Source organism: Corythoichthys intestinalis, chromosome 18, assembly GCF_030265065.1.
Source record: "Corythoichthys intestinalis isolate RoL2023-P3 chromosome 18, ASM3026506v1, whole genome shotgun sequence".
Lineage (NCBI taxonomy): Eukaryota > Metazoa > Chordata > Actinopteri > Syngnathiformes > Syngnathidae > Corythoichthys > Corythoichthys intestinalis.
Window position 1 is genome coordinate 21,767,075 of NC_080412.1, and position 16,074 is coordinate 21,783,148.

A 16,074-nucleotide genomic window follows, 5' to 3' on the forward strand; every position below is an offset into this window, starting at 1 on the left:
GCTAACATTTGTTTAAATATATTGTTCTATGTAAATCAGCCAAGGTAGCCCCCCGCATTTTTACCACACCAAATCTGGCCCCCTTTGCAAAAGGTTTGGACACACCTGTTTAACTGATGATGCGTAGACGAGGCCAGCTTCTTTCACTTGGTACCAGCTAAATATTATTCAAAATGTAATGATGGTGGAAGAAATAAGCATCTTGAATTTGAAACTGTATGTTGTCGGCGATTAGCCTCGCAGTGATCTTAATTGTGGTTTTCAGCCCAAAACCCTCTAAATATATACTAAATTCATCTTACCAGATATTAAATGACTACTACATAATCCGTGGTAATCGTTTGGAGCCCAGTTTTCTCGTCGAATTGCAGCAGTCCATCTCGCTCTCCTCTCCGGGTCTCTCGGAATACGGTAGAACTTCAAGTCTCTCCGTCTATCTTCTCTGTTATTGCAACCAACCGCCACACACGCCTTCACCATTTTGATTATTAATGTTAACGAGCAGAAAAACACGCCATAATAGGTGGAATTTACGTAGCGGTAATGCGGTAATCGACGAGTAGACGGACAATATGGCGCGGAAGCGTGGTTGTGACGTCATGTGAGTAGGGTCTATAGGAAAGTCAATTACATGCTGTTACATTTTTCGGACACCAGGGGGGGCCCGTCTCCCCCTTAAAATCTGCTTATGCCTTTTTGATATTACTACGTTTAAGTATTTTCTTAACGCAACTTTGTTTGGAGAAGTAAAGCGTTACCACACAATAAATTACTGGGTGTGTTTTCTCGTGATGTGCTTCTTAATTGTCTCAAGTTCATTTGATAGTCCTGGCTTTTGAGAGCTGAGTTGAATATGATGGTGCAACCTTTTTTTCTTTAATATCATCATTTGATAGTCCTGGGTTTTGAGAGCAGAGTTGAATACGGTGGTGCAACCTTTTTTTCTTTTATATCATTTATGGCTGTTGATCTACTCTGCAAACTTAAGTCAGCCAAAGGTGACATTTCAAATTAAAAAAGCATTGTTTTCCCAGTCCAGTCAATCAAATTTTAAGTGACTTTAAAAGCCCCTTTAAACTTTAAACCATTATTAGAGGTGTGGAAATCTTCTCAGGCTGTCTTTTGTGCTGATCAGTGAGTCAGTGGATTGTTCATCACGCTTTGGCCGATTAGAATCAGGTGAAGGCATAATTAGGTGAATGGTCAGCCTCTTGAAAGAATGACATCAACTCAAAGGCCACCAGTTGGTGAAGTATATAAGTAGCATCATCTCTTGCATGCACCTGTCAGCAAAGAAGAGCAGTAAAAGCTGTTTTGTTGGTGAGTACACTGAAAGTACAATTTCTTTTTGTGCGTTTTCTTATACTTTGGAGGTTTGAAATGTCTAATCAAAAACATTTCAATGTTGTTTTTGTTACTAGCAACAATATGCAGAAGCTATTTCTTCTTGCAGGTGAGACGTCAATGGAAACATTTTTGGGCAGTTGGTGTCAGTTTGTTTTTGAATTTCAAACTTTTCTGATAATGTCATTTTGTAGGGCTCTTTCTGAGCATTGCTTGGTTGGGTAAGTTTGTTTTGCAATTGTTTGTAAATCCAATGAGCAAGTTGGGGTTTTGTCAATGAAATTGTTTTCGAATATTTTAGGAGCTACCGAACGACTGGTCTGTCTCTACAACAGCATCTCTGACCAACGACGGGGAATTGGACATTTCGAGATCGGCGACATTAAGCCATTCCTGTGTACCCATATCATCTATAGTTTTGTCGGCATTGATTCCAAATGGGGCATTTCAGTTGGCTCTAGTGACAAAATTAAGTTTCCGCTCTTCAAGGACTTGAAGAAAAGGTCAGATCTTGGCGTGCATTTTTTTTTCTTTTTTTCGTTTATATATAGTCTTGCATAATTTAAGCAAACCTGTTTGGTTTAACAGGGATCCAGCAATGAAAACCCTTTTGGAGGTCAACTTGATTTCAAGTCCGTTGTAAGTAACACTGTCCAATATGGTCAGGGCAGACTGGCGTAATTTGTGCCATGGTGCTTTTGGCAAAAACTACTTGATATTTGGGTTTTTCTCCTTTTACACAAAGCAAGAATTGGATGTCTGCCATACTGTTTCTCTTCAGAGCACATGTGAAGTTGAATAGCTACTTGACTATTTGACTCTCAAAAGTTAGGCCAAATACATTTCCTGTTCATTATAAGAATATGTGCTGTTGCAACATTATTCACTTTGTAAATACTCCGAATCCCCACAACGGACTGCATTGCTTAGAATTCTCATTGAAAGTTTGTCCGGGGGAGGGCAAACACGTCCGAGCCTTTGACCTTCCTCATGAATCTCATTTACTGTGTTTTCGGACTATAAGTCGCACCAGCCCAAAAATAAGCAATGAAGAGGGGGGTGGAAAAAAGTCATTTTGGGGGGAAATTTACTTGATAAAATCCAACAACACATAGAACAGATGTCGTTTTGAAAGGCAATTCAAAATAAAAATACAATAGAGAACATGTAGAATAAGTGTACAGTATGTTACATGATGCCTGAACAATGAAATGCAAACGTGACCGATATGTTAACGTAACGTAACGTATCACTTAGATGACTATAGCATAAAGAACATGCTGACAAGTTTACCAAAATAACGTGAAATATTAGGGCTGCAGCTATAGATTATTTTGGTACTTGATTTAATCTATGAACTAGTTGGTTTGAGTAATCGGATTAGGAACAAAATTTTAAAATACCTGAGATTAGCCTCAAATTGTATATAAAATATATATATATATATATATATATATATATATATATATATATAAAGTGAGGATTGAAGTACAACAAAAGAATTGGCAAACTTGCATATCAAATGTATGCTAGCCAAAATGCAAATTTTTTCTTTACAATGTTTAGCAAATCATTCAAACATAATTTCCCACACAAAAAAGCTAAATATAACTATATATTAAATTTTGAATGCATTAGAAAAAGCATTGGCTCAAACAAACTTGGCTTATCAGGGAGCAGCTGGATTCAGCCATATGAAATGAGTTGTCAGTCACTGTTGACAGTAGAGGGTAGTGTATCCACCCAAATCAATAAAACTAAATGCAAACTTTCAAACCAAACCATTATGAATTTTAATTACACGAATACTTGAAGCAAATTTAATTCAAAGCTTTTTTGTAATCAAACTGCTAATCGTTGCAGCACTAGTCGATATTTCACAAAATTGACATGATGGGGGGGGGCGGGGTTCTGCCAAAATGTGCTTCAAGGGGCAAATTTGACAGACAACATGTACTAAAGATGCCTTAAGAAAATGCTTAAATGTAATTTCAAATAAGGGTGGTTTAAAAACACTACGTGACTAATGTGGTCAAAAAAATGGTTTAAAGCTAGCACAAGAGAACGCAATGCTTAAAAGTAAGAGGGGAAACTCGTGCAAAAAGTGTTTTAAGGCAATGAAAAGCTAATAAAGGACTCGATTAAAAACAAAGTACAGTACTCGCAGCTTTTAACTGATGTACGCATGTGTTTGACGTTTCTCCGCGTAGAAGGAATTGCAGTACACAGATGGTGTTAATCTAGTGGCTGTGACAAACTACGTGTTCACCACGAGCGTCCATGGCGCCCTTTGTAGGTCAAAACATGTACTAAATATTGTAGATTTTTTAATCGATGGCAATGTTTTATGCATTTCTAATAACATTTTAGTAAGGGAACTATTGTGGCTTATTAGGGCCTACAAGTCTAAGTTAGAGGTACCCTTTAAAAAAAAGAGCAAAGTTGCTACCAAAATCTTCCACCGCAATAGTCAACGCTGTCTGCCATTGACGGCGCTCAACACCCAATACATTAAGACTGGGAAGGGCGTTCATTCAAAACCGGGGCATTTACAGGTCACTTCCTGTTCTGTAACCCAAACTCGCCAGAAAGTGACCATAAGATGCACCAAAATTACCTTGTTGCCTGACATTGACTGCCACTGATGGCCATAGGAGTGTGAGGAGTTAAATCACTGCCACCCTCCCAGTCACAGGTGTCACGTCCCATTAGGCAAACCAGGCATTGCCTAGGGTCATCAGGGGCCCCAAGGGCCAACAGATTTAGCACACGTAGCTTTACTGCACTGTCGCAGCGATAAGTTTAGGGAGTGTTTCAATACCATGGAATCATTTGGCAGATTATCTAACGATTCTGTTATCTATCCCAATCAGCACTAACCATGTCAAGTTAATTATATATGTTTAAGTCCAATCAGATATTTATACCACATGATTGTTTAAAGAGTGACTCACCAAGTACACTCTGGAAAGTCCTTGCAGAGTTTTACGTTGATTTTCACAGGTCCTCATTATTCATGTGACTAAAAGAAATGGTGAGTCTATCATATGCGTCTAAAATAATCCTAAACAATTTTATTAGCAATTTTAACTCCTTTTAGCAAGGTTCCTTGAATATGCATACGTTCCCATTAGAGGCGTGCGAAATTTCCGATTCTTGGATTGTTCGCGATGCAGCCGTGGAAGATTTGAGAACTATTCACAAATATCCAAATTCCGATTATTGAATTATACCAGGTAAAGCGGAAGTAAAACACAGTCAGCGCGGTCTTTGGGACTGAATGAGGAACGGACCGAGAGTAAATATCATGTTCAACTCATGCCGCTAGATGGGGGGGGGGGGGAAAAAAAATCATACCTGACTGCGGCTGACAGCCGCTACAAACAGCGCTCGGATGCTAGTTGCTACATACATAGGGCTACAGTAGATATCATATATGTAGAACTAGATGCAAAATGGCAGATGACGTCAGTGTTCGAATATGTATTATTGAACAGATGCGAAATGACTTTCCAGCATAAGTAAACAGCCGCCATCTTAAAGCAGTAGACCTCTCTAGAAGGCTCTGTTGTAGCGAACCTAATTAACTTATCTAAAATACTCCTAAATCGGCAAAATCTTGTCTTGAATATCTTTAAATGATATAGTTTTAAATCTTTGACAAAAGTAGACAGAAGGGAAATTATGGAATAACGGGAGCAATTTTAACAACTGTAACAGTTGATTCACAACAATAAATTAATTGAATGTAGTTTAAAGCTGCTGATACAGAATGGGGACTGGAGTTTTTTTATTTACTGTTATTTTTGTATATTTACTGTTATAACTTGATACTGAGATAGTAGTTTGGTTTAGCCTGAGGATTTTTGGAACTAATGTACAAAACATTAAAAAAAAAAAGAGGGGGGTGCATCAATAAGTTTTATAATCGGAGCCTCTGAATCGTAATCGAATCGTTAGGTGCCCAGATTCCCAGCTCTAGTTCCCATAGCAACCAGTCTTGTTATTGTCCGACATCACAAGTGCTGCGTATTCTGGGAGCGAGAATAGGCGTAAGGTGAGCAGAGGACAGCCACCTGTTAAAATGTGTGCGTCCATGAACGAATGTAAGTACATCCATATGAGTCTGTGTAAAGTGCTTAGTTTTTGCCACTTTTATGGCAAAGATGACAGCACGTGCATGAGCGCGCACTCGCATCCCTCCACCTTTGTGTTCATTATACTGCGCGAGTATGTATGAGATGTATGTATGTGAGTGGGCAGCTGTGGTTACAATAGAAGCGTACATCCACTGAGTGGAGTGAATGAATAATGCAATAGAGGGGGCACTTTGAGTGTCCTAAAAAAACGCTCTGTGAGAGCGAGTAGTTATTACTTTTATTAAATATGCTATTGCTCAAAGTCCAACTGTCCCCCTTACTTGCACACGCTCGAAGGGCCCCATGTTGCCTGGGGCCCCCTTGCCTGGCACGGCCAGATTGTTCAGTGTTTTTCAAACACTGAGAGTATAGTCTGGGACCCAGCCCATTACAACCTCTCGAGCAAGTACAAAATCAATCGACAAATCAGATTCGTTTATTTGCGTGACGTGTTCTTAACAAGCAACGTCACTCTTCCGCGTCGGAAGTAGTCTCCACAACAACACAGATGGTGAACAGGAGAGCAGAGAATGTTCCAATCCACGGTAAAATCCGTTTTAAATTACCAAAAACGCATCGAAACAAGTCTCGCGCTAGCCATGTTGAAAAAAGTCCGCTCTCCTCGTATGTTTACTTCCGCGCGCAAGTCCCTCGTCCCGCCTGTCGCTGATTGGTCCACTCCGCTGTCTGTTTGCTGTGGCTTGCTCCGCCCTGGAAATTTTATCCGCTTAATGGTGGCCAGACTCAATAGCTGGAACAGCGGTGAGTCTGGAGTACTGGGCTAGGGGCCCCCGGGGACCCTTGCTACGCCTCTGCTCCCAGTTCAAATTCACTGGACGTCTACTAGTGAAAAGCCTACAGCAGAAGGATGAAGATGGCTTGTTTTGTAGAATAGCCTAGAATGATTTCCTAACCAATTTATTGATAATCATTGTGTCATGGAGGTTCTCACCCTCTGGTCTGCACATTAACTTTGTTGTGCCAATTTACTTTTCCGGTTCTCAAGTGTCCAAGAAATGCTAAGCATGCAAGGAAATAGGAGGGTTTTTATCAATTCTGCACTCTCCCTTCTGAGAAATCCTGACTACACGTTTGATGGTATAAACCTCTTGTGGCTGGAATCAAGGCAAAGGGGGGACAAGAAACTTTTCACAAATCTCATCCAGGTATGATCCCGAAATTCTTAACTTTACATGTTCAATCCACTAAGCCTTTCTTTTGAATAGGAATTCCGGCGCGCCATAAATTTGGAGGCGGCCAAGAGGGGTTATGAAAAGTTACTGCTCACTGCAAGTGTGTCTGCTCAGCCATTGGTCATTAGTCGGAGTTATGAGGTCAAACTGATTGCAGAGTAATGACATATTTTTTAAATGGTTTTCCCGGTATGCCCCTTTTATCTTCTAAACACTTGCTGTTTTTTTTTGTTTGTTTGTTTTTTTTTTTTGTCAGGCACATCGACTTTTTCAATGTAATGACGTCTGATGTTGAAATTCCCTTTGTGAAGGGCAAACCATCATTCTACACTACAGGTGACTCATTCAGCAAGGCGGTAAGTAACAACCAGCACAATCCTCAGCATATAAAATTTGAGCTTTATTGGCTTGAGCACAGCCTTGTTTGTGTCTGACCATATCGCCCATACTTTAGGCTTCTGCAGTCAACTTCTGGAATAAACAGGGAGTGCCTACCCAAAAAATTAACATGGGGATTGGAGTATTTGGAGAAGCTTTTACTATTAACAGTCTGGGCATTGTTAATCCTGCAGGGGGCAATGTGCCTGATATACCAGAAGGATTCTTAGCCCGTTATGAGGTAACATTAGCAGCAACACTTTCTACTAGGCATACACAGTATATCGATAAACATTGCTAACGCCGCCTGTCCAAGTCCGGTGATCCCTTGTTTTTCGCAGTTGATGAGGACCAAAAATCGTGAAGTCGTGCCCCCTCCCAATTATTTTTTTTTTTTTTGTGTATTGATTCAATTTGCATTGGGAAGATGCAACTTGTTACTGTTCCACCGAATTATTTTTAAAGAATAAAGTAGAAAAATGCTTCTATTAAATGCTTCATTGAGCAGTGTTACTAACGTTATTTTCTTCAGTAGTGAATAATCTAATTTTCTCATCTTGGCAACGCCGTTAGTTTGAGGCAGGAAAGGCATGCGTTACTACGTTGGTTGACTGACGCGAGAAAGACGGAGACGAGAGCAGAGCAGGAGTGGAAAGGTGACTCCGTTGGAAACGCGATGCTTCTATGCTAGGTGGCTCCCATAATACCTGACTGTAGCCCATAGCCTGCAAACTACGCCCACATGATGCTTCGGTAGATATCTCCTATATACAGAACTAGATGCAAATGACACACTGCTGCATTAGCAACATGTATAATAAAGAACTAGATGCATTAGTAAACAGCTGCCATCTTAAAGCAGATTTCTCAGGAAGGCTCTGTTGTGGAGAACCTTCCTAGTGAACCTAAGTAACTTTTGATCTAAAATGCTCCTAAATCGGCAAAATCTTGACCTAAATCCATCTTTAAATGATATTGTTTTAAAACTTACACATGTCAAAAGTAGACAGAAGAGAACTAATGCATTAACTGGAGCAATTTTAACATTAATGGATGATTCACAATCGTTGTGTCTAGTTAAGTTTAGGGTAAAGAATTCGGCTAGGGCCAATTGTCCCAAAAACCCTTTAAACTTCACATTGTGTGACCTGTTTTTAAGAAAAAAAAAAAAAAATTGTCACCAGTTACTTTGCCAAGTAACTGATTACTCTTACATTCAGGTAACTTTTACTAACAATTACTTTTTGGGAGAAGTAATTTGTAACTGTAATTACTTTTTAAAGTAAGATTAACAACACTGTCATTGAGTGTGCCCACTCAAATCCGTTCAAGCTGCTCACTTAGAGTTGCCACAGCAACTGTTTAACAAGTTAAACGATGATTGAAGCATGTGGCGCTTTAAAGGTTTCTGCTTGCAAGCATCTCTGGCAAGATCAGACCTTAACATCTGTCAATCGTCGTTAACTTTAAATAGCAACACCAGTGCACTGCCTGACCAAGGAAATCAACAGGAGGGGGGAGTGAAAATGGACAGAGGGCATGAAGTCGCGAGGGATCACTAGTCTCATCAGTTTTTTTTTTTTTTTTTTTTTTCCCTCAAACATTTTTGCTATTGTTGCTACGCTTTTAAATGGCCTTCTGGATCCATACATACAGCATTTATCATTCAGATGAACCTCCCATAGCCTGGATTAAACAGTATTATAGTGATCCCTTGCTTTTCGTGGTTGATGGGGACCAAAACCTGCCACGATAAGTGGAAAAACCACCCTCCCACCCAAAATTTTGTTCAATCTATTCAGATTTAGCATTGGAAAGAGATAGTGTTTTTTTTTTTTTTTTTAATTTGGGGAAAACTTGTGTACACAGTATCTTTCAATAAATGGCTTTTAAGTACTTCAAATAGAGATGTCCTGATCGATCGGGTCCGATCACGTCGTTTTCGAAGTATCAGAATCGGCAAAAAAATATCAGCCATGCCTTTTTAAAAAATATATATATACACACAGTATAAATCGTTATCTAATTGTATTTAACGTCAGACATAATGTTACTCATCGAGTCTTTAGTTTAGGCTTAAGGTAGGGTTTTCAAATTCATCCGATAACGGCGGAAATTCATTTTTTAAAAATTGTGTCACGTTAAAATATTTATCACAATTAATGCATGCGCTGCATGACCCGCACTCATTGTCGCGCTCATTCTGTAATGACGGTTTTACCTATACAGAGAGAGAGATAAAAGGCAGCGCAAAATGAGTAGAGTGAACTTTGGCAGCCTTTGGAGCCTTTTATAATTGGCTAAAGCCTTGCAATCCCTCTCCCTATGATTAGAAATATCATGGGAAGCAAGGTGGCAATTGATCATTGTCTTAACACCTTATTTTATTTCCCAACGCAGAGAATATATATCAATTGGTAGCACTACGCACAGTCATGGTTCCACTTCCCATCATGCAGTTGGCCATGGCTACAGTATCATACTGAAAGCTCAACAAATACACTAAATGGCAATGTTTAGTTACAATATACAAAGTCACTAGTCTTTCTATCCGTGGATCCCTCACAGAATGTTAATAATGTAAATGCCATCTTGAGGATTTATTGTCATAATAAACAAATACAGTACTGTATGTTGAATGTATATATTTGTCAGTTTTATTCACTTTTAATGCATTGCCAAAATGTGTATGATTGGAATTGAATCAGGAGCAAAAAGCAATCGGATCGGGAAATATTGGGATCGGCAGATACTCAAACTAAAACGATTGGGATCGGGAGCAAAAAAACATGATCGGAACAACCCTAACTTCAAATGTATTAATTTTTAAACGTGTTACTGTCCCACCTAATTATTGTTAACCAAGAACGGGAGAAAACAATTATTAAATGCTCCCCCCCCCCCCTTTTTTTTTTTTTTTTTAATTGGGGAAAAAAAAAAACGCGATTGAGGCTGCAAAGTTTGAAGCCCGAAGTTTAGCGAGGGATCATTGTATCTGAATACAAAGTGGTCATTGGTGAGTTAACCAGAGTTATTAAAATCTGGTAAATTCTTCTGGTTTTTAATATTTCAAACCTCCCAAAAGTTGCAATGGCTGTCCTGCTATCGTTCCACCCTACTTTCTACTGAAAATGGATAAAAACATATAATTGGCTCTTTTCAGGTTTGCTCTTTCCTGCAAGGACTACTGATGGCTGCATCAGATAAACAGGTTGTCTTTGATGACATAGCTTCCATTGATGCAAAGGTAAACTTCAAAATAGATGTGTTGTCAATCATTGAATGGTATTTACGGTAAGCGCTTTTTCCCTTCTCTCTCTCCCCCCTCTAAACAGGCAAGTTACATTAAACAACACAAATATGGAGGAGCGTTTGTCATGTCCCTAGACTTGGATGACTTCAATCAACAGTGCTGTAGTCATCCTTCTAAATATCCTGTCATTCAACATCTGCATGATGAGCTCGTACTGAAATTTGTGATTGGGTAGCACCATTCATGTTTGATATTAAAATGGCTTACTTGTCTAAACTAAATCTTTTTGGTGCCATAATGATGCAATATCTAACCTGCAGCTTATGACAATTATAAACTCATTTTTGGGATGGGGCAAGTCCATAAAATCTTATACTGGTTTTGACAAACATGGTGGTCTTCCACTGCTCAGTGTCTGAATAATGTTCATCTGCTTTAATCCATTGATCATGAATGCTTATCAAAGCTAAATTACGGTTATTGTTTGGCCTTAACTTTGGACTGCTAACCTTGGAACTAACCACTCATTGTTAATGGCCACTAGCGAGATCTAAAATGATTAAAAAAATAAATAAATAAAGCCGTTCACCTTAACTGAACTTTCACAATGAGAACATTGAATTTATAACTGAATTAAATCTGAGAAACTTCATAAATAACTTTTTATAGGCAGTAGTGGAAGAAGCAGGTACTCTTGACTAAAACTAGATACAGGTGCAAAAAATTTTAGGTGCCTTAAGTATAGTTACAAAAATACTTTACACGTGTAATGTTTTCTCCCGATGCAAAAATGTCATGTGTATGTTTTAACACTGTACATGGAGATCTGAGTAAATATTGAACAAGAACCAGAAAATTGCTTAGTTTTAGTTAAAACCGCAGAATTGGGGGGGGGATTTGACTGCACTGTCAACAGAAGCCTAACAAGCTAAAAATCTCAAATTTAAGGAACACAGGAAAGTCTCGGGTGGGAAGGGAAGTTTTCTTGCAGACACCATATAACTTTGCATTAGTCAAACATTTTTTATAGTAAAGCACTTAACCATAGTTTAAAGCAGGGGTGGGCAAACTATTCCAAAAAGGGCCGCAGTGGGTGTGGGTTTTTGTTGCAACCCATTAAGAGGACACCTTTTCACCAATCTGCTGTTTTACAAGTGCACTCGGTCGATTGCAGTCAGGTGCTTCTCATTTCTGCTGAAACCTCATTGGTTAAACCAGTGCTTCTCAATTATTTTCTGTTACGCCCCCCCCAAGGAAGACATAAATGTTTCGTGCCCCCCCCAAACTCTCTGCCGCCACTGTAAATAGTATCATTTGTCTATAAAATTACTATTATAAATACGCATCTGCCTAACATTGTCCTTTTTTCTAATAAAGAAAAAAGTAACATAAATCAACCTATAATAAAGTATAACTTTATTAACATTGTTTTGTTTGTAACAGAAGACTTGACGCCCATCAATTTGCCTGAATTTCAAAAAAAGTCATATCCAAACTGTAAAAAAATGCACTCAAGGTACATTTTTGACCATTTGATACAGAAAAATAAAATGTAATAAATCAGTAAATAACAAATTAAAATTGATTAGAAACATTCACTCATGAGGACAATATGCTAAAAAATTTGACCGAAAAAACTGAATAAATGAAAAGTGTCCTTGGACAGAAGGACCGTTTTTATTTTTGCTGCTCACAGTATTTACCTCCTTTGCAATGGTGTGGAGTTATTTTGCAATGAGCATGCTAACAATGCTCACTGGTTTACTGATATAACACTGACAAAGCAGGACGATTGTTGGCAATATTCGCACGTTTTCACTGAAAAACAATCAAGCGGCTTATCAATGAGATTGGGGTCTAATGTCTTTAAGTGGCGTCTTAATTGATTTGGCTTCTGGCTGTCCGCTATAATTATTTTTAGACACAGTAAACAGTGGTATTTCCTCATCAGCCACTGTATTAAAAGTCAAAGCTAAAAGGCATACCGCACGAAAAAAGCGCATTCTCGGCGGCCGAGGTAGAACCGTAGATGAGGACGGTCGTCGTGACGATCCCAAGCCGAAAATGGCACTTCTCGGGCGGCGACGTGAGAACCGGACAAGACAGTGGGTCGCTGCGTGATTGAGTCCGGTCGGAAAACAGCTTTCGAAAACTGCGGCGGCACACTGCTCTTCATATCTGTTTTGTGTGCTGAGTGCTCTTCCTTAGTTCAAAAATACTGCGCGCACGAAAATGAAAGCGCCACTGCCACCCACTGAGTGGATGTGCAAGTACACTTTATTCCAGTACGGTAAAAAAAAAAAAGGATGTTCCCCGAGGTCACATGCGCCCCCCCCCCCGGCATCGCTCTGCACCCCCCCAGGGGGGCGCGCCCCACAATTTGAGAAGTACTGGGTTAAACTATCTGTGTTGGCTCAGTTGGAACAAAGACCAGGACCCACTGCGACCCTCGAGGACCGGTTTGCCCACCCCTGGTTTAAACAAGCTCCATGCTCTTAGACACAGTAAAGTGAATGAGCCTATCGCCTGATAAGCGAAAGAAAAACCGTCACCAGTACTCTGGTAGGGGTCAGGACGCTCCTGCCCCACCAACAACTTGATAGTGTGGGCGCCTGGGACGTCAAGACCTGCATCTGTCGCCATGGCAACCACGTCCCACCGCCTTCGGCCTGGCCCACTCCACCACTGCTTTCAAAAGGGCGGGGCACTGAGATGACAAAGTGTCGCTTCTCGGGAACATTCCTATGTAGCCGTTGTTTTCCCGACCCTGGATCCAGCATTGTTCCTCCGTCTGTTTTGCCTTGTTTTTTGACCACTGTCAACGAAAAAATTTTCCACCTGTTTTCGGTAAGCCATCAAACTTTTGGAACTTGGAGTCAGTACAAAGTGTTAACACAGGAATGCGCGGAATTTTGGATCCTCCCGGTTGACTCACTGTGCGGTCTCAGCGGAGCACCGTTTCCGTGCGGCTTGGCCAGGAGGCCAAATTCCTTCAGGTGCATACCGCCACCTACTGTAGAAGAGAGTGCGGCACCTATCTGAAGGTGCACTGCTACACTGTTTATTATTGGTCAATATCTTGTTCACCTGCCTTATCTTGCTTGTATGCATTGCTGCCTCTTGTACTTAATTGTGGTATAGTTGCACGGGGCTTATCAATTGTGCCAGAAGCTTCAAAACAAAATCACAAATAGGAAAAAAGTATAACGCAGGCAACAATTTGATAAGTAGAGTAAAAAGATGTGCTGTAGAATGTGAAGTAAAAAACACCATGTTTTTACTCAAGTACAGATGCACAAAAATGTACTGAATTACAATGAAGCACTTCATTACATTCCACCAGTTTATAGGTGAATGCAGACTGAAAATACAATTGATCTGTATTTGACTAAAGTGTTATAGATTTAATTTAAAAAAAAGTTCTTCCAGGTTCCTGCCAAGTGGAAAAAATGACAGATTTTGAATGTGTTTTCTACACACTTGAGATTGTAATATACTGTAAAGGGACTAAAGAGTTTTTCACTTTCACTCGTGATTGACGCCTCCGGCCCAAAGTGTAATTGCAGCTTGTGCATGACGCATGCATGTATGAGCACAAACAGAAAGCAATGAGGCAAGCGTTTGGCCCATCAACTGAGCACCAGAAACGTAAAAACGGTACCAAGTCTAAAGTGGGTTAGAATTTTTTTTTACCAAGCGTGAGACAAGGCGGAGGCTGCCGCGGGGACGCGCATGGACGTACACAGCTGCGTGTTTGCCCCGTGTTTGACTGGAACACTTGAAGGCAAGAAAAAGGACTTTTTGGGGCAGTCTATTAAAATCGGAGCTTATCAGTACTTATCCAAGCAGTGGTGGAGCATACAAGAGGTAGAAAATATTTTAAATCGTCGAAAAATTCAAGTGCGTACGACAGGAGAAAAAAAGTTAAATAGGATTATTATGTGAATTAGAATCATATTTTGAGACGATTCGACGATATACAAAAATTTAGCAAAGCGCAGATGACAAGAAATTAGTCTTTAAATCTGTCGGTTAGCCACACCTACCGTTATAGCTCTAGCGTCCCCAACAGGTGGATGACGTCAGTGGAGTCACGAATTCATCTGATTTAGTATGCAGCCCATTGTGGGGGAATTATTCACAATGAGGAAAACTCAACGAAGACAGCCGCAAAATGTCATTGTTTCAGTCTCTCTACTCAAATATTTTTACAGGATATTCTTTTTATCCAAGTATTTTTCCCCAATAGCTAAATAAATGGCTTGAGAAGGACCAGTCAGCACGTTGAGGAGGAATTATTCACAACGAGGAAAACGTGACGAAGAGAGCCGCAAAATGTCATTGTTTCAGTCTCTCTACTCCAGTATTTTTACAGGATATTCTTTTTATCCAAGTATTTTTCCCCAATAGCTAAATAAATGGCACGGTCATAACAAATAACAGTCTTGTACTAAATAGAATATGAAATAATAAAAATGCATTTATTCAAGACATGTCAAAATTACTCCATAATGGTCAAAACTGTCCACTTCACCTTTACTGTCGCACCTCCCGAACGATGTTTTATGCCACCTAAATCGGGCTTATGTCATATCCCTTCCCCGGCTTCGGAGAATGTAAACAAAGCAAGAGGCATGACAGATAGCCGACATGCTAACCCGAACCGAGTGATGTTACAAAGCCTTCGAAGCGGAAAATCACACATAACTAGCCCGGATCATTTCACATTACGACTGGGTTGTCGATTATCTTCGCTGATGGGCAACCCGCCCGGCGGAGAGCAATTTACCGCTCGTTCCCCTGCTCTACGGACAGGAGACCTCGCCAGGGAAGCAGCTGGACAATGACCGCTGAACAAACCGGCTGACGTCGGAGGAGCGTGTAGCTGCCAAATGGTCAACACGAATATGGCAAAATAATGCTTTACTGCACGGCGAAGTCGTAAACAGCGAGAGGCTCAGTGGAGGAGGGCGGCTGCAGTTGTTGTGCAGCTAACATGTGCAGCTAATGTGTATGAGGAGAGCTTTTTACATGCCCATCCATGATCAAACTTAAGTAGTCCTTTATTTAACCCTTTAACACCTAAGCCTATTTTGGCCAAATTTGCATGCCTTTGATGTTGCCTTTATATTTCAAAGAAAAAATTGTTCACAATGGCCAAGTTGGGTCCCTTTTTTCAGGATACCTTGAACTTCATGTCCAAACTGTTTGTTTTCTTCACTGACCAATTTTAATCCACATTTTGGACCCAAAAAGACAAAAAATCCCAAAATCTCTTGTCTCTCTCTGACAACCAAACGTGCTCGACCAACCGTTTTGAAGCTTGATAATATTTAACTTGCTAGGATAAAAATTTAATAGAAAAAAATGAGATTGAATAGTTTTATGTTTGACAATTCAACACAAGCAGCAGGTATGGTCATAGGCTTTTTTTGGCCTTAAAACATTCTATGGTCAAAACAGGTTATATACAGTGCAAAATCGTGAAAATAAAATTATATATATCATCTAACATAAAAAAGGGTTTGGAGGATATCTTTTTGTGAAGTTACGTATTGTACCCATCACCTTATCAAAGGTATATATGTACATGCAATCAAGTTTCTCGAACACACATCTATATAAAAATTGAAAATATTCATAGTGAAGAAAAATATATATATATAACATTGAAAAGTATTTTAAATATTGACAAGTAGTTCAGTTCAATTCATTTTTTTCAGGCTTGCGACCCAATATAGTTTTTTTTTTTTTTTTTTGCGCACTC

At 39.7% G+C, this 16,074-nt stretch overlaps 1 protein-coding gene across 1 annotated transcript; it reads left to right on the top strand.

Annotated features, from left to right (window-relative positions):
- Nucleotides 1-534: 534 nt before the first annotated feature.
- Nucleotides 535-10,588, top strand: LOC130907006 (acidic mammalian chitinase-like). Its single transcript, XM_057821810.1, has 11 exons — nucleotides 535-1,320; nucleotides 1,422-1,453; nucleotides 1,539-1,565; nucleotides 1,646-1,847; nucleotides 1,933-1,983; nucleotides 6,490-6,649; nucleotides 6,710-6,834; nucleotides 6,933-7,032; nucleotides 7,131-7,295; nucleotides 10,218-10,301; nucleotides 10,390-10,588. Exons 2-11 carry the CDS (start codon nucleotides 1,429-1,431, stop codon nucleotides 10,540-10,542), a joined length of 1,092 nt encoding a protein of 363 aa, XP_057677793.1. The 5' UTR covers nucleotides 535-1,320; nucleotides 1,422-1,428; the 3' UTR covers nucleotides 10,543-10,588.
- The last annotated feature ends 5,486 nt before the right edge of the window (nucleotides 10,589-16,074 follow it).